Source organism: Laccaria bicolor, genomic scaffold (assembly GCF_000143565.1).
Source record: "Laccaria bicolor S238N-H82 LACBIscaffold_60 genomic scaffold, whole genome shotgun sequence".
NCBI classification, from domain to species: Eukaryota; Fungi; Basidiomycota; class Agaricomycetes; order Agaricales; family Hydnangiaceae; genus Laccaria; species Laccaria bicolor.
The window spans coordinates 132,648-156,030 of record NW_001889931.1 but is presented as its reverse complement, the minus strand read 5'-3'; the positions used below and the strand labels follow the sequence as shown (position 1 = coordinate 156,030).

The 23,383-nt window shown below is 47.7% G+C and overlaps 7 protein-coding genes across 7 annotated transcripts; 2 read left to right on the top strand and 5 right to left on the bottom strand.

The window, feature by feature from the left end:
• Positions 1-615: 615 nt before the first annotated feature.
• Positions 616-2,989, bottom strand: LACBIDRAFT_240613 (uncharacterized protein; the record flags this gene model as incomplete). Its single annotated transcript, XM_001888893.1, has 6 exons — positions 616-1,448; positions 1,497-1,599; positions 1,683-1,909; positions 1,962-2,276; positions 2,532-2,624; positions 2,686-2,989. 6 exons carry the CDS (start codon positions 2,987-2,989, stop codon positions 616-618), a joined length of 1,875 nt encoding a protein of 624 aa, XP_001888928.1.
• A 926-nt stretch (positions 2,990-3,915) lies between these two features.
• Positions 3,916-5,006, bottom strand: LACBIDRAFT_334187 (uncharacterized protein; the record flags this gene model as incomplete). The annotated part of the gene is made up of 2 exons (XM_001888892.1): positions 3,916-4,358; positions 4,415-5,006. The coding sequence occupies 2 exons, from the start codon at positions 5,004-5,006 to the stop codon at positions 3,916-3,918; spliced, it is 1,035 nt and encodes a 344-aa protein (XP_001888927.1).
• A 2,146-nt stretch (positions 5,007-7,152) lies between these two features.
• On the top strand, positions 7,153-8,085 carry LACBIDRAFT_334185 (uncharacterized protein; the record flags this gene model as incomplete). The annotated part of the gene is made up of 2 exons (XM_001888940.1): positions 7,153-7,759; positions 8,003-8,085. 2 exons carry the CDS (start codon positions 7,153-7,155, stop codon positions 8,083-8,085), a joined length of 690 nt encoding a protein of 229 aa, XP_001888975.1.
• A 1,557-nt stretch (positions 8,086-9,642) lies between these two features.
• LACBIDRAFT_192076 (uncharacterized protein) lies at positions 9,643-10,650 on the bottom strand. Its single transcript, XM_001888891.1, has 5 exons — positions 10,494-10,650; positions 10,322-10,388; positions 10,212-10,255; positions 9,920-10,141; positions 9,643-9,851 (listed from the first exon to the last, which is right to left on the bottom strand). The coding sequence occupies exons 1-5, from the start codon at positions 10,563-10,565 to the stop codon at positions 9,786-9,788; spliced, it is 471 nt and encodes a 156-aa protein (XP_001888926.1). The 5' UTR covers positions 10,566-10,650; the 3' UTR covers positions 9,643-9,785.
• Positions 10,651-14,090: 3,440 nt separating this feature from the next.
• LACBIDRAFT_154465 (uncharacterized protein) lies at positions 14,091-14,563 on the bottom strand (the record flags this gene model as incomplete). Its single annotated transcript, XM_001888890.1, has 4 exons — positions 14,091-14,175; positions 14,250-14,288; positions 14,335-14,386; positions 14,455-14,563. Coding segments are annotated over 4 exons (285 nt in total), but the record flags the coding sequence as incomplete, so codon positions are not given.
• Positions 14,564-19,171: 4,608 nt separating this feature from the next.
• LACBIDRAFT_295788 (uncharacterized protein) lies at positions 19,172-22,014 on the bottom strand (the record flags this gene model as incomplete). The annotated part of the gene is made up of 8 exons (XM_001888889.1): positions 19,172-19,278; positions 19,367-19,478; positions 19,948-19,996; positions 20,461-20,900; positions 20,951-21,469; positions 21,519-21,827; positions 21,861-21,892; positions 21,978-22,014. 8 exons carry the CDS (start codon positions 22,012-22,014, stop codon positions 19,172-19,174), a joined length of 1,605 nt encoding a protein of 534 aa, XP_001888924.1.
• A 304-nt stretch (positions 22,015-22,318) lies between these two features.
• Positions 22,319-22,549, top strand: LACBIDRAFT_314353 (uncharacterized protein; the record flags this gene model as incomplete). Its single annotated transcript, XM_001888939.1, has 1 exon — positions 22,319-22,549. The coding sequence occupies one exon, from the start codon at positions 22,319-22,321 to the stop codon at positions 22,547-22,549; it is 231 nt and encodes a 76-aa protein (XP_001888974.1).
• Between the last annotated feature and the right edge of the window lie 834 nt (positions 22,550-23,383).

Sequence of the window (23,383 nt, the reverse complement as noted above, 5' to 3'; positions counted from 1 at the left end):
TAGATAGAGAGACGCGAGGATGGAGAGAGAGGTTATTTTAACAAGTATGTCGCCCTCGGACCGGGCTTTGCATGTTCCTTGGTGATGCGACAATCATGCTGAAGTGGGCGGATTCGGTTAAAAATACCCGGCTTGGCGGATAAGGAAGGGAATTTGCTTACCTTGGATGACTGTAACTATAACGTCGACACAAACCAGCACGAACTAGAGGAGAGGAGAAGAGTCCAGCTATGCTGGAACTATCAGCTGAGAAAAAGAAACAGATTCAAAGAAAGAAGCCAAAAAGAAGCGCTACCCTGAAGGACCCTCTGACGTCACGCACAACTTATAAATAGCACCCAATGAAGTCCAAATTTCATTTCACTTACAGTACGTCGAGCTACCGTTATCATAATTCATCTCTTTTATTGCCGTGCTTGGTACGACGATTTATATCTTAGCTGCTGACTGATATGGACGGACGATCCCTACCAAATTCATCACGTCGCTGACACGTTCAACGTTCGCGATAATCTGCAACTCAACTGCAACTCGCCGAAATGTGCCATCATAATTTTGGGTGAGTTTTCGCGAGTTGGCCTAAGGATACATTATATGTGCCAAAAACTGCAGATGTTACTTTACCATTCGGGCTTGTAACCCTTTTGTCGACAACCTCTGTATCTTTTCCACATATGCATCCAATCCTTTCTCCCACATCTTCAGCTCTCCCTTCTTCGTAACCGTGTATAGCATGCCTTTCTCTCTCTCTCCATCACTCTCGCCGTCACCGTCATCATCATCATCACCACCACCCTCAATGACCTGCTTCAAAAACCAAACATCGTGACTGACCACCACCAACGCTCCTTCAAATTCACAAAGCGATTCCACGAGCGATTCAACGGTGCCCATATCCAGATGATTCGTTATTTCGTCAAGAAGAAGAACGTGAGGCCGATGGAAAGTGACCAGGGCAAGTGCGACGCGATTTCGTTGTCCTCCGCTGAGCGTTCGAATTGGGCGCGTGACGGGGTCTCCGCTGATACCACACGACCCAAAATGAGATCGCGCTTCGCCTTCAGAGATCACAACATCCGGATAAGTTTTTTTGAGATGCTGCAACGCGGAAACGGAAAGGTCAAGTTGATCAACTGTGTGCTGTGAAAAGTATCCGATTCGGAGGCGGTGGTGTTTCTTCACCTCTCCGAGGGTAGGCTTGAGCTCTCCGGCGAGAAGGTTCATGAGGGTCGATTTTCCACATCCGTTAGGCCCTAGCAACCCAATCCGAGCATGTGGGCCAACGTCCAGAGAGACGTTATTGATGACCATCGGAGCGGAGGGTTTGGGATTGTATCGAAACGATACTTCGGAGAGCTGGAGGAACGAGCTGCCCGGGAAATTGAACGGTTCAGGGGGAGGTAACCGTATGGGAGCAGTTTTGATTCCTTGATCAACGACGATAGCCTCTCGGAAGCCATGATATGATTCTTTGTACCGCTTGCCATCTTCAAGACGGTCCATTCCCATCCGTTCGAGAACTTTTTTCCTAGAAGTGACAAGCCCATGGCGTTTATCGTCCCCAGTTGATTTGGCGATCTGAAGGCTCTTCTGGATGCTCTCCGTGATTTTTTTGCGTCTTTTTTGTTCCAGCTAGCGTCTATTCAGTAACTGGTCAGAGCATGGTCCATAAAGAACGTTACCTCCTTGAGGCGCGCTTTGCGCTTCTTTTGCTCCTCGGTGTTCTTCTCCCAGTCTTCGTAGTTTCCAGGATGATAGGCCAACTTCTTATCCCGAAATATGATGGTTTCATCTGTGACGGAATCGAGGAAATTGCGGTCGTGGGATACGACAACGACCGTCTGACCCTCCGTTTCGTTAGTCAGATATAATTCTAACCAAACAATTGCAGGCAGGTCCAAGTGGTTGGCTAAGAGTGGGGTTATATAGTAGCCAAAACGCAAAATAACACTCGGACCTACTTGGTTCGTCCAATAGCAGAATATCGGGCTTGACGAACAAGGCTTTACTCAACATAACCCGCATCCTCCAACCACCGCTCAGCCCGCTAATTTGCTTGCCTTCCTTGTTCAAATCATCATCGCTGAAACCGACCCCTCGGAGAATCGCCTTTGCACGCGCCTCATCGGCCTCTACATCCAGAGCCTCATACGCTCCGAACACTTCTGTCATGATGTCGTGAACCATTTGGCTGGTAACGTATACTTGTGGAACTTGGGCTTGAACGGTAGCTAATTCGTTTTCGGCAGCTAAGAGCGCCTGATGAGCGGTGTGTCCTCTCTGACCTGATCTTTTGGTAGCGATCTTCTGGGCGAGGTCAAGAGCTGTTTGGGCACGAGAAACGATGAGGCCGTGAATGATCACGTTCAGTGACGCGTTGGAGGCAGATTTGGAAGAAAAGCCCTGCAAAGCTAACCAGAGTTTAATGACGAGTCAAGCCATGCGACATTTGTTGGACGTACCCCGAGATTCTTCAATAATCCGCGTACGATCCGTGTCCGCGCTGAGAATTTCTTGCAAGATAGTTCGACCAGCCGTGATATCTTCAAGTTGAGCGATATGGAGTATTCGGACGTTCTGAGGCAATCCGACAGGGAGGTTGTTCCCAAGGACAGACATCAAAACTTTGAAGATGAAGTATGCATTAAGACGGGCGCAAATCTAAGAGGATTACCCTGAACGAACCTGATTTCCCAACCCCGTTCTGTCCGACCATCCCATAGCGTACACCTGGTTTCAACCTCAGATGTGCATCTACTAGCAGTTCTTTGTCGTTAACGCTGATGTTAACTCCTTTGATGTCAATATCGATATTGCTGGCATCGAACGTTTCGCGGTGGAAGCGGCTCTGTTGCGAATAGGCCACGATCTCGGGCTCTACGGTCGTATCCGGGTTTGAGTCGGGGTGAGTTGAGGCGTTCAAGTCGCCTTGTTTCTTCCTGGATCTGCTCTTAGCCTTGACGGTCGTTGTAGTCTGTAATGTCGCCATGACGTTTATCACTTCCTACGCGATGAGGTACATAGCTTACCTTCGTGTTTAAATTCAACGAGGCAATGTCGATTGATGCCATTTTCTAGACACCGTAAGCGAAGATATGGGGGAAACCTAAACAGATATGCAGAGATGTGAGTTTCTTCTCCAAACTAAATATACTTCAGCCCCGCAAAAATACATATCAAGTTGCTCGCAGGAATGGACATATGACTCACCCGGAACCGGTCTGATTCGAATTTCCCACCAACAGCGATAAGAGTGGCCATTTATCAAAATCGGTATCGAGTAAGTAGCAAAGGAAATCCTAGAGATAGTATGCACCAAGAAGGAATCGAACCCCAAGTCGAGTCGCTTCGAATTTGGTTGACGAAGGCCTCCACGTACCCCACTAATGCATATGTCAGTACTTGATATAGATAACACGCTTATCTTCGTTACAAGTGAACGAAAAGTATGACTTATTCGTGCTCATGGCCGCAGAACCGTGCGCCTGAAAACTGAAGAGGGCGGAGCTCTCATCAAGAATCAAAAAATGCGATCAATTTCACCAGCAATGAGAGATGCATTAAGAGGGAATCGAACCCCCGGCGGGTCGATTTTCTGATGAGAACCGACAATGGCAACGACCCAGGTTACCACTACCCCATTAATGCTTCTGCTAGAATTGTACTTGCTCTTATTTAACGTTTATCCATAAATATCTCGATGGCCATACACTAACCGCGTTGTGATTCTACAGGGTAACCTTGTGCATCCAACAAGCTTGACCCCCCCCGTATCTTAGTATATCGCCGCCCAATCACAGTGTAATCATCACAAGATGAACATCCAAATTTCCAAATTTCGCCAGCGAGTGGGGCCTCCTGATCTCCTCCGTTGCTTTCCCTCTTTGCCACCCCACAGGTATTCATTCGGCCACGTTATCTAGCCTTGGCTTCGACGAACAGAATGCCTCTGTCCCGAAGTAAAGGTAAATTATCAAGGACGACTGCCAAAATTTTATCGTTGCAGGGTTCCACAATATTGTCGTCATGAGGAAAGGTATATCTGATATCGATGTCGACTCTTTGTAACCGTGAACCAGTCGGACGCGTTACAATGGAGTCAAGATTGCGCCAAACAGGATCGCAACGTAAACCAGAGTAAAACGAAACATAATCAAAGGGCTCATCATTGCCTTCGAACGCAATGTTAAGCCTGACATATTCGAGTGTTGCAGGGGATCTGAGACTGGCACAAAGAGAGGACATCAAATAGCACAAGACGGAAAAGTCAGACATGGTTGCGGAGGATGGGTCAATGTTGATTTCAAGAACGCGCAAATGGGACATGAATGGCAAGAATGACCCCTCGGTGGGATAACCTACATCCCGAGAACCCGAATCAGGGAGAAACAAACATCTTTAGAAAATCTCCTACCCGTTGCAAACCAGAAAGACCATACACAATGGTCAACCACCGTTTGAGAAGCGGTTGTCGCCACTCCCTTCGGTTTCAGCGAGTGGAACCAGACTCCCCTTAGATACAATTTCGGAAGATGAACAATGCCACGGAAGAGGGTAAGTGGTACACTGTCGACTTGTGTGAGGTAGAGGATTTTGAGGGTGGGTGAATGCATGAGAGTCGACAGCGCATCCTTCAGTTCACCGCTAAAGCCACTCCAATCCACAGCGGAGAGCGAAAGTTCTTCCAGGTGACAGAACGGGAGTTGGAGAATGGCGAGTACCAACTGGTCAAAAGTAAGGTTGGAACCCCCATCTTCAAGATGATTGATAGATATCCTTCTGACAAAGGATGGGTTGAGTGGATTCTGGACAAGGGCTTGATGAAGCCTGTCGCAAGCTTCAACATTGAATCCAAAACTAATGCTGTAGAATAACTGCTTGCGACTTGGGGGAAGGAACGAGGAAGAAACCAGGGCACATTGCTTGAGCGAACTCTTGTCATTACCGAGTGCCGCAATGACATTGTCGATGATATCTTGTGGTATTTCCACCAGTGAATTCGCCATGTTGACTTCGATCATCGATTAGCGAATTGAAGGGCGGGCGCAGCCATCACGGCGCCATCGGCTTATATAACGGACTAAATTTGAGTGTCCGCTGAGGTAAACCTACGTCTGGAAATGTCTCTATCTGGCTATGACGTCCTGGTCACATATCTCTTGAATCCCTCGTAACCAGCCACCTATCCCCACAGTGCCATGGCCTCAACGTCGTCCTCCAGCTTCCAGAATGAGAAGTGCAGGAATACCCAGAAAGAGAGCCTTTCGAACACCGAGGTTGCGGCGATGCAACATCCTCTTGTGGAAATGCAGTAAGTCACACAAAACACATGAGTATGCGGAATTTACGCACTAGATCTCAGCTCAATGGTGCCTCATCCAGTAGAAGCATTTCCAAGAAATGACTGACTTTTGGCACCAGTAAGACGGTAGTAATTAAACACCTTCGCCATCCTTCCCTGTGAACTTGATCCACGGCCCGAACTTCCAAGTTGAGCGTTGACGGTACGGAGGGCACAGAAATGAACGACTTTTGGACGCATATACTCACCAGTAAGGCATAAGTTATAAGACTCCTTCACCATTTGAACTCGCTCCACGGCCGTTGAGTTAAGCGGGAGTTAATCAGGCCCAGGATGGAGATCGAGGTGCGGAATCCGCAGACGCACGGTGAGTTTCTGCTTCCGTTTGAGTTGAGGGGGGGATTATGATGGCTGATATCTTCTCTCTCTCCTGTAGAATTCGGAAGGAAGATATAATATACTGATTACGAGATAGTATGCAAGGTCCGTCTTCCCCGCCCCCTCTTCCCCGCTCATCTGCACCCCCCTCGAGCAGACGAACATCCCCGCCTTCAAACTACGCCATTCCCTCGTCCGCCGCCGTTACTCGGACTTTGAGGCCTTCCGCGACATCCTCGAACACGAGTCCACCCGCGTCAACATCCCCCCTCTCCCCGGAAAGGTATACACGAATCGCTTCTTTGATGAGGTCATTGAGAGCCGGCGGGAGGGGTTGGAGAGGTTCTTGAGCATCGTTGCCGGTCATCCGTTGTTGCAGGTACGTTTCTTTTTCTATCGTGTGCTTGTTGTTGGGCTGCAGTTAATTGGAGATTGGTGTGGGTAGACGAGGAGTAAAGTGCTCTGCGCGTTGGTGGATAGGCGTGATGCTTTGACGGCGTTGGGTGTCGTCAGCACGATTATGGTTGGCAACCCATGTATATTATGGTCAGGTTATGGATATGTCAGCTATGTCCCTTTCTCTTACTACTTCGCTTCCAAGTTCTTCACACTTGTACCCTCTGTTTCATGTTTCCATCCATCCCGTCTGCCTCTTTCAAATGTACGTTTTGGATCCTGTTCCGCTGCGTTTCTATTTACTTTCACTCGTACTGGAGGATGCATGTATACTATACATGTTGGAAGATTTTTGAACTCTTCGACAGGCCAACAGGACGCATATATTTACTCTTGAAATAAATCACGTTGTATTCGAACTTTTTTACTTCGCCAACTTCTAAGTATACATGCTGTCAACAAACAAATGAGGGGTGTTCCCTAACGTCGTCATTCATTCATCCCTTCCCCCACCATCGCGTCTACCACATACACCTATCCGTCAAAGATTTGTGACAGTGTCTCCCCGTCCGTACGTACCATTAACTCAGAAGTTCCTGGTCGTGTATCGAGTTCACGTGAAATGATGGCGAAGGAGTTTTGGACACTAGCCTAGTAGCGTCTTACTGGTGAGTATATGTGCGTCCAAAAGTCGTTCATTTCTGATGGCTACTTGGAAATGCTTCTAGGGATTAACCGGATGAGGCACCATTGAGCTGAGATCCAGATTCTACTGCGTAATTCCGCATACTTACTCCAAAGTGCGACTTACCGCATTTCCTCAGAAGGATGCGCAACCTCGATATTCGAACTCTTCCTGGGTATTCCTGCACTTCTCATCCGGGGAGCTGGAAGACGACGTTGAGGCTATGGCACTGTGGGGATAGGTGGCTGGTAACGAGGGATTCAAGAGATATGTGACCAGGACGTCATAGCTAGCTGAGGCCCAAGGGCACGCCTCAGCGGACACTCAAATTTAATCCGTCCGATGATGTCTGCACCCACCTTCAATTCGCTAATCGATGATCGCAGTCAACATGGCGAATTCAGTGGAGATCCCACAAGATATCATCGACAATGTCATTGTGGCACTTGGCGACGACAAGCGTTCACTCAAGCAATGTGCCCTGGTTTCTTCCTCGTTCCTTCGCCCAAGTCGCAAGCAGCTGTTCTACAGCATCAGTTTCGGATCCAACGTTGAAGCTTGCGCCAAGCTTCATCAAGCCCTCGTCCAAAATCCAGTCAATCGATCCTTTGTACGAAGGATGTCTGTTAATAACCAACATTATTGGGTTTCCCATTTTGACGACTCAATACTTTCCATTGTCCAACTCCCGTTCTGTCACCTGGAGGAACTTTCGCTCGCCAACGTGATGTGGGGTCGCTTTAGCGGTGAACTGAGCGATGCGCTCTTTACTCTGATACATTCACCCACCCTCAAATTCCTCTACCTCATACAAGTCCAGAGTGTACCACTTACCCTCTTCCATGGCATTGTCCATCTTAGGAAATTGTATCTACAGGACGTCTGGTTCGATTATTATGCTGCCGAGCAGCCACGCTCGCTGACACCTAAGGGAGTCGCGACAACCTCATCTCATGCGGTGGTTGACCATTGTGAATGGTCTTTCTGGGATCCAACGGGTAGGAGATTTCCTAAATATGTTTGTTTCTCGCTGATTCGGGTCCTCGGGACGTAGATTATCCGACCGAGGGGTCATACTTGCCATTCATGACCCGTCTGCGCGTTCTTGAAATCAACATCGACCCATTATCCGCAACACTGTCTGACTTTTCCGTCTTGTGCTATTTGATATCTTGTCTTTGTGCCAGTCTCAGATCCCCTGCTACACTCGAACATGTCAGCCTCAATATTGTGTTTTATAGCAATGATGAGCCCTTCGATTATGTTTCGTTTTATTCTGATTTACGCTGCGATCCTGTTTGGCGCAATCTGGACTCCATTGTAACTCGTCCGACTGGCTCATGGTTACAAAGAGTCGACATCGATATCAGATATACCTTTCCTCACGACGACCATAATGTGGAACCCTGCCATGATAAAATTTTGGAAGCCATCGTTGATGGTTTACCCTTACTTCGCGATAAAGGCATTTTGTTTGTCAAAGCGAGGCTAGACAAAGTGGCTGAATGAATACCTGTGGGGTGGCAAAAAGGGAAAGCAACGGGACAGCGGTACGGAGGGGGAAACACTGTCACGAATAAGCAGCAAGGGTGACTTGGGGAAAGGGAAGAATGGATGACGACGTCAGGGAACACACCCCGCATTTGCCCCGCATTTATTCGTTGATAACGCTAACTCCAGCAATTTAGCTATTTGTCCAAGCATGGTTTGAAATTTTGAAATTTTACGCCTTATCCACCCAACCCGTACAAGTTGAGATTGGCTAGTGAAGCGAGGAACGAGTGTAAGTGTAACGTTAGAATAGGATCTTTGAGCGAACGAGTGGTGCGACATGTGCCGCTTTCTCTTCCTACCACCACCTCGTTCGACACGCAGAAGGAGTTCACTGGCTCCCTTCCTGCTTTTTCACCCGCCCTCCGCTCCCAAAAACTTTGACATTTTGACTGGTTTTCTGGATGTTCCGCGCACACCCACAAGACGGGCGCACCCGCCCGTCGCAGGTCGCCTCGGACCCTCCAGGAGACTCCAAGGAGACTCTTTGCCCAGTTGGAAAGCGCTTCGCGCTTTCGCCCCCTTGCTTGCCTTATAGCTACATATCCATCCATTCACTACCACCGCTCATTTAAGTATTACACTACATACATTTAATACATGGACTTTCAGTGTTATCACCAAGTTATCACCTGCATCTCCAGGCCAAACTCAAACCCGTGCAAACACACAGTGATACTCAAAGACAACTATATGCGTCCTGTTGGCCTGTCAAAGAGTTCGAGAATCTTGCAACATATACATATATACATACATCCTCCAGTACGAAATGGAAACGCAGCGTGACAGAATCCAAAACCTATTTTGAAAAAAGGCGGAGGGGACGGATGAGAGCATGACACAGAGGGTAAGGTAGACGACTTTCATAATCGACAAAGGTCATGTGACTGATGTGACAGCTGCTGAAAAGGGTAATGTTTCCCAAAATTTGACTATATGTATAATTCTAGGGGTCCTATTGTACCATAAGAACCTAGCTTTTGTAGATAAATATCCTGGACACGTGAATTAGTAAAAAAATTGGAAAAAAGTTCGGTTTCGGTAAAGGAGATAGAAAAATACAGTCAATACTAAGTGTCAATTTTGAAAATGCATAGGCTCAGTCAGTTTTTCTCCAAATTGCTCAGTTTTTTGCAGAGGGGTCGACATTAAGTAGATCTATCGAAACTAGGTTCATATTGCATTCCAAATCTAGTAGGAAGAGCTCAAATTATTTCTCAATTGTTTTATTACCCGATTTGATCAAGATGTAACGGCAAGGTAACGGCACGTGACGTTTGTCGATTATGAAAGTCGTCTACCTTACAAGTGTGAAGAAAATGGAAAGAGAAGGAGTAAGAGAAAGGGACATAGCCGACATATCCATAACCTGACCATAATATACATGCATAATCGCGCCGACGACACCCAACGCCGCCAAAGCATTATCCGGCCTATCCATACCATACTCATCCCCAAACAACAACCGGCATTTCAAACCCACAGCGACCTATCCCACGCAGGGTCCTGCAAGAACGCGCAGAGCACTTTACTCCCCGTCTACCCCACCGTCCGAGTCTCCAATTAGCCTGGCCAACAACAAACACACGATAGGAAAGCAAACGTACCTGCAACAATGGATGACCGGCAACGATGCTCAAGAACCTCTCCAACCCCTCCCGCCGGCTCTCAATGACCTCATCCGAAAAGCGATTCGTGAATACCTTTCCGGGAAGAGGGGGGATATTGACGCGGGTGGACTCGTGTTCGAGGATGTCGCGGAAGGCTTCAAAGTCCGAGTAACGGCGGCGGACGAGGGAATGGCGTAGTTTGAAGGCGGGGATGTTCGTCTGTCCGGGAAAAAGAGTAAAGATAAGTGGGGAAGAGGGGAGGAAAGGAAGGGGGGTGGGGAAGACGGACCTTGCATACTATCTCGTAATCGGTATACATCTTCCTTCCGAATTCTACGGGACAGATATATTAGCCATCATGATCCCCCCTGTCCCCCTCAAACGGAAGCAGAAACTCACCGTGCGTCTGTGGATTCCGCACCTCGATCTCCAGGAAACTCTCTGGAACACTATACATCTCTTCGATCTACGCATAAAGAAAGGAAGAGGGCGAAGCGCTGTACGTTAATTCATACGCAAAGGACAGACAGGGAAAGGATGGATCAGAGGAGTGGTGGGTGGTGGTACGTACAGTTTGTTCACGCCCGGAGAGAAGGCTCTCTTCAAAGGCGGTGCTGCGCGCAAAGGGCGACACGGCTGTCATTGTTATTTATTGAGGTTGTAGAAGGCGAAGGGGGGAGCTCGAAGAGAACAGAGCCAGCTGGATGGAAAGCGCTAAGCAAGAATCTGAAGAGAATGACCACAGATGAGTAGATGTGTAAGGTGTGACTAGATTATCTGTCACACGTTTGCCGGCGTGAGTGAATGGTGACGTCAGACTCAATGAACGTATTCCTTCGCCAGACCAAGCAGGCGGGATCCCGCCGCAGTTGCCTTGGTTCAGATTGTCTGAGCCATGGCTAAGTAGGCCACTTGACTCGCTCAGATGGGCGTGAAGCTGGTGTAAAGTGAGCATCGCAAAGATCCTTGTTGGCTCAGACCTAGAGCTGGTCAAGTGAAGAAATGTACCACGAGGTCGGTCGTTCGACTCGACCACAAGGAATTGATCTCCGCATTAAAGGAAGTTTTTTTCTAGACTGGCTTATGGTATCCCCCTCCAAATTCCTCAAATATTCAATTCGTCTGACCTGTCGCGCCCAGGCGGCGATGAACTCGTCAAGCAACCTCGACATATTGACCTAAAGTCCTTCTAACCTCGGAGGAAGAGCGCGCCGGAGGTCGACCGTCTCGACGAGGTCAGTCGTTCGAATCGACTTGAAGGAGATATGCAACTGCCTCGCAACTGTCTCGTTCGTTTTTCCTTTTTTGCGACGTAAATATAACGGTATCCAGTACTCCTAGATTCAAGCTCAGGCTCAATATGGTTTAAGTTTTTCTTTGACGACATAGGAAGGAAAAGGGTAACAATGAAGCACGCGGCTCAGGAGTATACTATCTTACTTCAATCAACGAAAAGGAAAATTTCTAACATGGTTTCTCTGCAGGTTTTCATCCGACCGTGGTCGGACGAGGAGAATTCGACCACGCAGACTATGATATTCTACCCTAACCGCAGCGGCAGGACGCATCGCGATTCAACAAACGTCAAAACAATAATCATCGGACTCCTTTAGGCTCAACGGAACACCACGTCGACAATACCTATATCTAGGTGAGATGACGAGGTTCGTCGTTCGACTCGACGAAAAGGAATATGTCGATGATGATTCGGTATCTTTTAGAACCAGAGAACAAACCCTTCCAACTCAACTCGACTGCATTTATTTCCCGTGTTGGCGTACATAGATCAACTCAAAGCCGTTTTTCGGATGCGGTGCCCTGCGGAAGGTGAATAGACTTCTCAATGTCAAATCTATTACTAAAGACGAAGAAAAAAGATAACAAATAATAGGTCCTTCTAGCTCAGTGGGAGAGCGCCTCCGAGACGTGTAACTTCGCGAGAAGATGTTGAAGTTCAACAATAACGAAGTCAGTCGTTCGAATCGACTGGAAGGATATATAACTTGAAGATAACACCCGCTTTATATTTTTTTATTGAAAATTACCTCCCTTTCCTTGCATGCCCAATTTTTTCCTCCGACAGAGGTTTTCCCCTTTTTTTTCCGCCGAAGATAACTTGAATAATGCTTGAATACCAGTTTCGGCACCAAGAAGTTCCCACCCAATGTGGAAAGCTGGTATAAAGTGAACATCGCAAACATCCTTGTGTGGCTCAGACCTGGGACATATTACAAGGTGGGTCATTCGACTCGACCACAAGGAATTTCACTTCCATATTTTTTCAAGACTGGCTTACCCTTCAAATTCTTCAAATGTTTAATCCATCTAACCTGGCTTCGGGACTTTTCCAAGAATTTTCGATTCTTTCATGCCCAGGCGGTGATGAATCCATCACGCAACCTTGACATAATGACCTGAAGTCCTTCTAACCTCGCAGGAAGAGCGTGCCGGAGGTGGCTGGCGGTCGACCGTCTCGGTGAGGTCTGTCGTTCGAATCGACTAGAAGGAGATGCCTCTATGCTGTTCTCTTTTTTTTTTTGCAACGTATTTGAACACAAGTGTAGCAGTATCCGGTACTCCGACTCGATTTGAGCTCAAGCTTATCTTTTACGACATGTTATTTTGTTGGGAAGGGAAAAAAAAAAATGAAACATGCGATTTGCCTATGCTCAGGCTCAGGCATTACTATCTGACTTCTAGATTGACTAAAAGGAAAATTCTAACATGATTCCTCTGCAGGTTCTCATCCGCCATTGGTCCACAGAGACTTTGACATTTTACTCTTACCGCAGTAGACACGCATCGCGATTCAAGAAACTTCAAAATGATAACCATCAAGTTCCTTTAGGCTCAGCGGGACAGCACGTCGACAATACCTGGTTTGCACGATATCTAGGTATGACGCCGAGGTTCGTCGTTCAACTCGACAAAAAGGATTGCATGAAAGTGATGTGGTCAAGTTTTTAAAACAGACTAATAAACTCTTTTAACTCGACTTTTGAAATTCGGCTGCATTTATTTCTCTTATTGGCCTACATAAATTGACTTGAAGCCGGTTTTTTGATGTGGAGCCCTGCGGAAAATGACCAGAATTCTTGATGTTGGATTTACTAGCATGAAGCAGGAAGTTATCAAATAATAGGTCCTTCTAGCTCAGCGGGAGCGCGCGTTAGAGACGTGTGACTTCACGTGAAGATGTTGAGGTTCAACTGTAACGTTAACAATGAAGTCAGTCGTTCGAATCGACTGGAAGGATATGTGAGATTACAGCCTCATTGTATTTTCTTATTGATTACCGCCCTTTCCTTGTAAGCCCAATTTTTTTCCCGCCCAGAGGTTTTCTCTTTTTTTTTCCCTCAAGGGTTCGTCGTTCGACTCGACGAAAAAGAAATAGATTGACTCGGAGTCGTTTTTTAGATGTAGAGCCCTACGGAAGATGAACAAAATTCTCAATAACAAGCACCCAAATCTACTGGCAGTAAACAGTTGGCTCTCTTTGCCAAACATATAAACGAATATCAAAAAATAGGTCCTTCTAGCTCAGCGGGAGAGATGTGTAACTTCGCGTGAAGATGTTGGAGTTTAACAATAACGTTAACAACGAGGTCAGTCGTTCGAATCGACTGGAAGGATATGGGAAGTAGTATACATATTTGTTTTTTTTCCAACTAAGGTTTTCCTTTTTTTTCTCGCTCAAGATAACTTGGATAATGATTAAATACTAGCCTCAACACAAGCTCCCCACCCCACCCGGATTCCGGACTCGTCCATCAAAGTACTTTCGTCCACCCTCATACTACTTCCTTCCATTGATCACTGAGCAGTGAGGAGTCGTTGGTAAAGTTCAAAAAAATCTTGAGTTTTTGCGGAGTCCGGGACAAGGAAATCAATCGTATCGCCCCATGTTCGAGCATGATCATGATCTTTGTATACTACTCACCCATGAGTATCACAACAGTTGAACTGATCATGGAATTGTATTATTATTTTTACTGTTCAAAAACAATTCTGCAATTTCAGTGCACCTGCTCCAATCCGATTCCAAGGTCTCGAGGTCAAATCCCTGACTCTAAGGCAATAGAAGATCCAATTTAGTCTCCCTCACACCGCTTTCTGCGTAATTGAAGTCGAGCGCCGGTGATGATGGTTGTGAGTAATTTCCTGGGACAAGGAGAATGGGCATGTCGAGCGCGCAGAACTCGCGGATGACTTGACGACATATACCACAGGGTGGTATGGGAGAATTGATATTTCTGAGGAAGAAAAAAGAGGTGGGGAGATTGGATCAGCCTGAGTAATTGTTTGGAGATGCTAGAGAAAGACTTACGCGACCACGGCAAGTCCTATGAATTCTTGTACTCCGTCGCTCTGAGGAAGATTTCAGTTATGGGGAATGCAGCGTGAAGAGAAACTAACTCACCACTGCTTTGACGATCGCTGTTCGTTCAGCGCAGATCGTTTCACCTTGGACGGGGCAACAGCACACATTGTCGGACAGATGATTCCAATGTCCATTCGCATCGTCTACATACCATACGAGGCATTATCGATGCTCGCGCCTTTGACAATTGTGCCTTCCCTGGTTAATAACGCAGCTCCTACGGGGAATTTGGAGTAGGGGCTGTATGCCCCTTCCTTGGCTAACATGTGTGATAAGCTTAGCTACCGAGTCCGTTCCCATACAATCGGGCAGAAAAGCGTGCGTACCCTCAAAAGCGCCCTGTATGAGCTTGGTTCTCTGTTCAGTCGTAAGTGTAGGGACCATGTCTGAAAGAGGAAGATTGAGCAGAAGCAAGGTTTGGGTGAAGTTGGCTATACTCTTGACACGGTTACCACGCGCGCGTCTAAAGCCACATCATGTGCTAAAGCCTAACCCTGCTTCCGATAATAATTGAAGAAAAAAGCTATAACCACCCCGAAAATAGATAGACGCTGTTTTGGCAGTCAGCCTTCTCTCATAAAGGATTGGGGTGGGGCCGCATTTAACGGACCCATCAGAGTTCTGCCCGCCCCATTGTTGACGAGGCAGAGCAGGCTGGTAAAGAATACGATGACGAAATGGACAAAGTTTCCGTTGCCAAAAAAAAAAATCTTCTTCAGGCGCGAGCTTCACGGGCAAGGCATCCTTCCTCGGAGGTTGCTTCAATGTGTCGGAGGACCCCTACCGAATCTTCACGATCCAGAACTGTTCTTCCAGCGCAGGTATGAATAGCTTCGTTGTGACTGTCGGCAGATGAGAGTAATTCCTGATATACTAAAATCGGCACAAGCAACTTGACACAACGAGTAAGCTAACTGGAACTTGAAGGGAAGGCGTGCTTGTGCGTTGTTCTCCGTCCTGCGGTATTGGGTGATGCCGACTGGGAGCGCAAGTCAATGGTGCATTTCGGGTATCGAATGGAAGAGTTGCACTCACGGTGAAAGTGGTAATAGCAATCTGCAACACGTTGCCATACAGGCCTTGAGCGAGTACTCAAGCACAAAAGCAGAGGCAACAGCGGCAATGGGGTGAATTCTATCTCAGCCAGTAACGTAGCTCCTAAATTTGAGCTTCACGAGAGAAGACGTTCTGGAAGAAAGCTTGCAAAACATAGAAGAATAGCACTAGTAGATACAATGAGAAACAACTCTTCAACAGGGTACGAAGACATAAGCACCATGACCGAACTAGAGCCTAAAAACCGACAAATATGAGATTAACGGGGACGTGCATGGCCAAATTGGTAGGTAGGTTGTGACGGCGAGACGTCCCTTGCAAAGATGATACCACAATCTCCTGACCTGAATGAGCTAGGTTAGGAATATGGCGAGAAGTCCTGTTGCAGAACAGCGGGGCGATGCTTCCAACCGTATGAATCAACGAGGGAAGAAGGTTGACTGGCAGATGTCCGCCAAATTCTATTATCACGTGACCCTGGCACACTAGTACTGCATCGCCCGAAAATCTACACATACATAGCAGCAACGATGAGCACCAGCCTTTTCAATTTATACTACCCTTACTAAACTATCCTGGACCCCCCACCGTTTTTTAGGCGTTACTATCCCTTCACGACATGGCAACCAGGACACAACCACTAATCTCATGATCTCAATTTCAGGTCAAGCATAGATGTCATCGTCGGTTTCCGCTGCACCCCCTGGTGCAATGCTGCCGGTTTGGTACAAGACCCCCTTCGCCTTTTACAACCTCAGTAAACAACAATGACGCCCTTTGCGCGCAGCACCGCCTTTGAGGAGAGCCTTCTCTCCGGGCGGGAACAAACTGTACGCAGTTACCACCCTCCTCTGATCCATCCATTTCCTGTCCTTTGCGTTTGAATTAACATATAGCGGTTCGGCCTCTCCCCTTCCTTTATACATAGATTGAAAAGATGTATAGTGTTCCAGAGAGTTTCCTGGAGATTGAGGTGCGGAATCCGCAGACGCACGGTGAGTTCTGCTGCCGTTTGAGGGAGGGGGATCATGTTGGCTGATATATCCTCTCCCGTAGAATTCGGAAGGAAGATGTATACCGATTCCGGGATAGTATGCAAGGTCCATCTTCCCTCTCTCCCTTCCTTCCCCTCTTCCCCGCTTATCTTTGCCCTCCAGACGAACATCCCCGCCTTCAAACTACGCCATTCCCTCGTCCCCCGATGTTACTCGGACTTTGAAGCCTTCCGCGTCATCCTCGAGCACGAGTCGACGTCCCCCCTCTCCCTGAAAAGGTATTCACGAATCGCTTCTCTGACGAGGTCATTGAGAGCCGGCGGGAGAGGTTGGAGAGGTTCTTGAGCACCGTTGCGGGACATCCGTTGTTGCAGGTACGTTTCTTTCCGTGTGCTTGCTGTTGGGCCTGGCTTACTGGAGATGGTGAGGTAGACGGGGAGTAAAGTGCCCTGCGCGTTCTTGCAGGACCCTGCGTGGGATAGGACGCTGTGGGTTTGAACTTTGAAATGGTTGTTTGCGGGATGAGTATGGTATGGTATCAATAGGCGGGATAATGCTTTGACGGCGTTGCGTGTCGTCAGCGCGATCCTGGTTGGTAACCCATGTATATTATGGTCAGGTTATGGATATGTCGGATATGCCATCCCTTTCTCTCTTACTCCCCAACTTTCCATTTTCTTCATACTTGTTCCCCCTGTGACATGCTTTCATCCGTCCTGTCCGCCTCTTTTAAAAATAGGCTTTGGATCCTGTTCCGCCGCGTTTCTATTTATTTTCACTCGTACCGGAGCATGCATGTATATATATATATGTTGCAAGATTTTCGAACTCTTTGACGGGCCAACAGGACGCATATACTCAACATATAAGTATTTACTTGGATGGCGGACCGAAGCGGACACTCAAATCTCGATGGCATGACTGCGCCCAGCTTTGCTGCTTTGTGCGTCCTTAATCGATGACCGCAGCCTACATGGCAAATTCAGTGGAAATCCCACAAGATATCATCGACAGCGTCATTGCGGCACTCAGCGATGACAAGCGTTCTATCAAGCGATGTGCCCTGGTTTCTTCCTCGTTCCTTCCACCAAGTCGCAAGCAGCTGTTTTACAGCATTAGTTTCGGATCCAACGTTGAAGCTTGCGCCAAGCTTCATCAAGCCCTCATCCAAAATCCAGTCAATCAATCCTTTGTCAGAAGGATATTTGTCACTCACCAACATTGGGGTCCCAAACCTACTTTTGACAAGTCGTTACTTGCCATTCTCCAACTCCCATTCTGTCAACTGGAAGAACTCACGCTCTCCACTCTGAATTGGAGTCGCTTTAGCGGTGAACCAGTGAACGATGGGCTCTTGACTCTCATACATTCACCCACTCTCAAAATCCTCTACCTCAGAAACGTCCACAATCCACCAATTACCCTCTTCCATGGCATTGTCCATCTTAAGAAATTGTATCTAAGGGCAGTCTCGTTCGATTGTTCTGGTGGCGAGCAGCCAAGCTCGCCGACACCGGAGGGAGTGACGACAGCGGCTTCTCATACGGTGGTTGACCAATGTGTATGGTCTTTCTCAGACCCAACGCGTGGTAGGAGATTTTCTAAATATGTTTATTTCTCACTAATTCGGGTCCTCGGGACATAGATTGTCCGGCGGAGGGGCGATTCTTGCCATTCATGTCCCATCTGCGCGTTCTTGAAATCAACATCGACCCATCCTCCGCAACCATGTCTGACTTCGCCATCTTGTCCTTTTTGATGTCCTCTCTTTGTGCCAGTCTCACATCCCCTGCCACACTTGAACATCTCAAGCTCAACATCTTATTTCAAGGCAATGATAACTCCTTCGATCATGATTCATTTTACTGGGATTTAGGTCGCGATGCTGTTTGGCGCAATCTAGACTCCATTGTAACTCATCCGACTGGTTCACGGTTACAAAGAGTTGACATCGACATCAAATATTCCTTTCGTTATGACGACGATATTGGGGAACCCGACAACAATGAAATCTTGGAAGCCATCCTCAATGGTTTACCTAGACTTTGCGACAAAGGCATTTTGTTCATCTCGGCTAAGGCTTATAGATGACATGGTTTCATAGCTGGATACCTATGGGGTGATTTCATAATTGCATGATTGAGTGGTGTCTGTTTGCAATCTGTTTGACTCCCCGTACCTCCTGTTCGTTAGATGTACAAGGTTCTCCCACAGCGCGGTTACAAATACTTGTTTGGGGGATGAATATGGTTAGGCGGGAAAATCTTTTGACGGCGTTGCGTGTATCCTGGTTGGAACTGATGTATATCAATGGATACATCAGGACTCAAAACCCAACTTGTGTCGGCTATGCCCCTTTCTCTTACTCATCCACTTTCCATTTTCTTCACATGTACACTTGTAACCTCTGTGACATGCTTTCATCCATCCCGTCTGCCTCTTTCAAAAATAGGTTTTGGACCCTGTCTCGCTGTGTTTGTATCTACTTTCACTCGTTGCCATAAAGCTGCCTTTGACACATTTATTGATAAACGATACATAAGAGGAGCATTTTGTTGCTATGAAGTACAAATTTAGTACAAGCAAGTGGTAACCTGGGTCGTTGCCATGTCCGTCATTGAAAGTCGACCTGCCGTACATAACTTGGTCGCGAGACGCTCTGAACCTGGAGGGTGAGATTAGAAGCAATAGATTATAACCTAGGGGGCGAAGGGGAAGAAATGGGCGGAACAAGAGATCGCCGTTCGGTTCACTTGTGACCTGTGCATGCCTCATTGTCCTGCGCTACCTGCCAAGTGATTCCCCAGGACATCACTATCAAGTGGATGTTGTCCCGATGATGCCAGAAACACCATATTTAGAGTTCACCATCGCACCGTCCAATGTTAGGTAACTCATATCTTCAACGAGAGGGTAAGAACAGGCTAGCGGGTGCGCATCAGGTAAGCCAAAGGGACTGGCATGGAGAATGCAAAGAGGTAAAGCAAACGTAACCTAGAGGGAGCTACTCACCGTCCTCCCTGTCCCTCATTCCCTTCGGATTCTTTAACTTGGCGCCAAGTGTTGAACCCAAAGATGGGGCAGGAATCGAAAGGCCAAGGACAGTCAGGTTCACGCGATTAAGCTGAGGTGAAGAGTAACTCGTCGAAGAAAGGCGGAACACGTGATGGTGACGATTTGAAGCGTGAAATAGGGAATGTTTCAACTTATCGCAAAACCTCCCGAGTATCTTTACTTATTCGTCGAAGACCCCGGGCCTGCGATAGAATATTGTCGTAGGATTCCTTCTTTGGATTTCGCGAACTCGGATGTTCTGTTCTGTGCCCAAAATCAATGTGGAGACCGGCCGAAGAATGTTCGCCCTCTTTTCACTGAGCTTGACTTACAGGTTACAATGCACCTTATTGGGAGAGGTTGGTAGATACAAACGAAGAATCGCCATTATTCACCTAAGACTGCATCAAACGATCATGAATGGCGCGATTGACAATAACACCGACGTACCAATTGTCCAAGGCTTTCTAGTTTTTATCATCGAGCCGCGCCTATGGGCTATGGTAAGGCTTTGTTTAAACGTCCCGAGGGCGACCTACCGACCAATTCGGAATCTGTGCGGAGCCAATACGAGAGCATGCATATGACCTACAGAGAAGTGAGATAGAAGGTAAAGCAACCAAAGAACGTCAATAGTTGAGTGTAGAGAATGAATACGCTTCCGTGGCCTTAGAAAAGTTTTCAGGAACCAATGACAATACATTATCAGGGAGAGAAATCAACGTAAACGACATGAGGGACGTCGTAGCTGCAGGTATTCCAACCACGGAGAGTGTACGTCCGAACCTGGATCTTGGGTAGGTATCCAACCGACAAAAGCCGCGCAGCTCTCTCGCGGGATGAAGATGCATCAGCTAAGAGATTGACTAAGCGACCTTTCCTAACCGTGAGTGGGTATGCAGGCGGATGTCACATAGCAGGGTATGACGGTGGTGCATCGTGTGTCGTGGTTTGTGTATAAATACGACGGAGACGAGGGCAAAAGAGGAGCGGCAAGTCATCGGGTGGTAGAAAACACAGCAGCGAATGAACTTGGCTTGGTTGTAACCGACGACATTGATGACGACTGGGATGGAACATCAGCCCAAGGGGATGGTTCCAAAGGCTGATAAGGCTGGTATCGGGGTGTAGGTTGCGAATCTTCCTCGTCAAGCGAGGAAGGGGATGATGAGAGGGGGACGGTGGCCGACATAGGTTCAGGATATGGCGATGGTGACGGGGGTAAAGGCGGCAGGGATGAATGCTCTAGGTCAAGGGACTCTGGCCTCGATTTAACCCCGATCTCGGATGATGAGCGAGTATGTGATCGTGGACGAGCAACGAGGTCTTCAAGCTTGGGGGAGCCAACATTGTCGGTGGACCGAAGAGTGAAGTTTTCCCCTTCAATAAGACGAAGGGCACTGCGTAACGCCTCCTTCTCTTGCCGGACCTCTTTGAGCTCTTCTTCCGTCTCCGCCCGCTTCATACGTTCCGTCGCAACCATTTTGTTCGCCTGCTAGAGATGTGAGCGGTGAGAATGAATGACATTGCTGAATTGCGCACCTCCTCAAACAACGCTTGAGAAAGCGATTCCAGCTCAGCCTCGAGTGCTGCCTTTTCATCGATTATGGTCTTCTTTGCAGCACGTTCTTTGGCTAATTCTGCAGTCAATTCCTCCAGCTCCTTGACATGTGACGGGAGGGAAGGCATCGACGGTGATGACAGGGCACTTGATGACGTTCCCGGTCGGGCTGAACTGCTCGGACGGGATGGGGGAGCTGTAGAGCTACTGAAACGGAACTTGAAAAAGCGATTGTCTGTGTTGGCTGAGACTGGCGGCGACGGAGTCTCCACCGAGTAGGCATAGTCCATCGACTGCGACCGCTCTAGAGTTGAACGATTGTCGTCCCTGCCACTGGTCCGACGCCAACCCACGTCGCGTGATTGGGTTGAGCTCTCGCGTTTCAAAGCATCCTCTAGCATCTCGTTGTTTGAGATAACTAACTGAAGGTTGGATTTAGCAACGTTCAGCTGCACTTCAAGCTCAGCTTGAGACTTGTACGCATCGCTGAGAAGCGTACTCTGTACGCGGGTCATGAGCGATTCGGCTGGTATGAAAAAGAGAACGCACCATCTCTGCCACCCGATTGATCACCATGTCTAGCGCTAGTTTGAGGTCGTCCTCCTGCCCATGTGTCCTAACCCGACGTGCATCGTGGAGTTCCTCCTCAATCTTCAGAAAAAGAGGATCCGACGATGACTTCTGTTGGGTCGCGTTCAAACTTTGCGGTCTAGCCTGACCATTCGCTTGCAAGCTCGATGGGAAGTGTAGCATGAATCCTAGATAGAAGGCGGCAGCAACGATGGGCGGAGAGTTCAGGTGATGGAAGAAAAGAACCAGGTGCTCGCAGCTCGGTAGAAGCAGAATCGCGTGATCGGACTAGATTGTACGTATCTACTCAATCAATATCACCTCAAGAAGAACGTCGATACGAGGAGAAAATCCTGATCAAAAGGGTATACAGCATTATATTCAACGAAACAGAATACAGGAGAAAGCATTAGAACGATCATGCAAAACGTAGCGCACCCTCGGTAATCATCGTTACAGCTGTAGCGTTGGGCATTATCACGCAGTCTCAAGTCTTCATTGACAGGTGCGTCATTCAATCCCAAGAAAGCTGCAGTATACTTAAAAGCAGGTACTGTACTAATACGACCATGCCTTCGCATCACGCATCACAGAGGTCTCTGAATGAAGTGAAGTGAGCGTGATGTCACACATCACACTGGCTTTTGAAGCCATTCCTGGCATTTTACAGCTAACTGCATAATCGTAGACCATATCTAAATTTTACTTTGTGCGCTTTTATTTGTACAAACAACCATATTAGGTAGAACGCCCTTCCAAGTTCCAACCGCTCCACCCTTATGACGTGCGGGGCGGGATTGGAGCGTTTGGAGCAACTACCGGTGCTAGAATGTGGAGCAATAGGCAGCCCGCGCGCATATGGGCATCATGGTTTACATAGCCACGGCCTAAAACGGATGTTTATGCACAACCAAAGGCGCAAAGTGAAATTTCAGATGTGGTCTACGATTATGCAGTTAGCTGTAAAATATCCATTTTTTCTAATTTTTCTGGTGCCTGCGGCGCCCTAGCCATGTAAACAGCACTCGGCATATTTCATCTACTTCTAACAAGATTTGTCCCACCATCTAAGATTTTTCTGCATGTACAACATTGTTTTAAATTTCAAATTGACGATGGCCCCTGTTCGGACGAAGAGCTCATACTCTTCGTCACACATCACATCGGATATTGAAGTCATGAAGAGATGGTCAAAACGTGTCACGCCCAAAAGGGCCAGAAGAGATGGTCGTATTAGTACAGTATTGTTTCGGCATCGATGTTTCTGGTTGAGCAGGCGAGTCTCAGAGCACGCAAGCTCAATTATAGAACGACACCGGAAGAAAGTGTGGGTGTCGAAGGCGACAAAAAAGTCAACTGTGAAATATATCAACTTCACATTCACTATTCTGAAATACATACCACGGATGCACAAACGACAGATCCCTTGGCGAGTTCACTACTAGTACTGGCGGCCCGCCTTTTGGGACCCACAGAAGGCTTGCACCCAACTTGCACCGAGCCTACACAAAAAAATGTAAGGCTGCTCTCATTCTGTCAGAGTAACATCCTGAGTAGTTTGCACAGGCTTGACCGTATCTCTTTCCATGAGGATATACAAGAGGAGACACACACACACAGATGAGGAGTAGGACACATCATGTGAGAAGCGACACACCTGGTAACAATGTGTCGTTCTTCGTGATTTCGCATTTTCGAGTGTGCCGTGCATAAATTCGAAACTCCGTTACGAGCGTGATGAACGCTGTCACGACTTGGTCACGACCGCTTTCTCATCACCACCACGACCACCATTTGCTTGCCTGTGCCCCACCACCCCCCACGCTCTCTTCCTCCTCACCTCG

Excerpts from the sequence above, each read along its gene's own strand:
- LACBIDRAFT_192076 (XM_001888891.1), bottom strand. The coding sequence starts at position 10,565 with ATGACAGCCGTGTCGCCCTTTGCGCGCAGCACCGCCTTTGAAGAGAGC. Across the intron at positions 10,256-10,321 it reads GCGGAATCCACAGACGCACG|AATTCGGAAGGAAGATGTAT; the intron begins GTGAGTTTCTGC and ends TCTGTCCCGTAG. Across the intron at positions 10,142-10,211 it reads ATTACGAGATAGTATGCAAG|ACGAACATCCCCGCCTTCAA; the intron begins GTCCGTCTTCCC and ends TTTCCCGGACAG.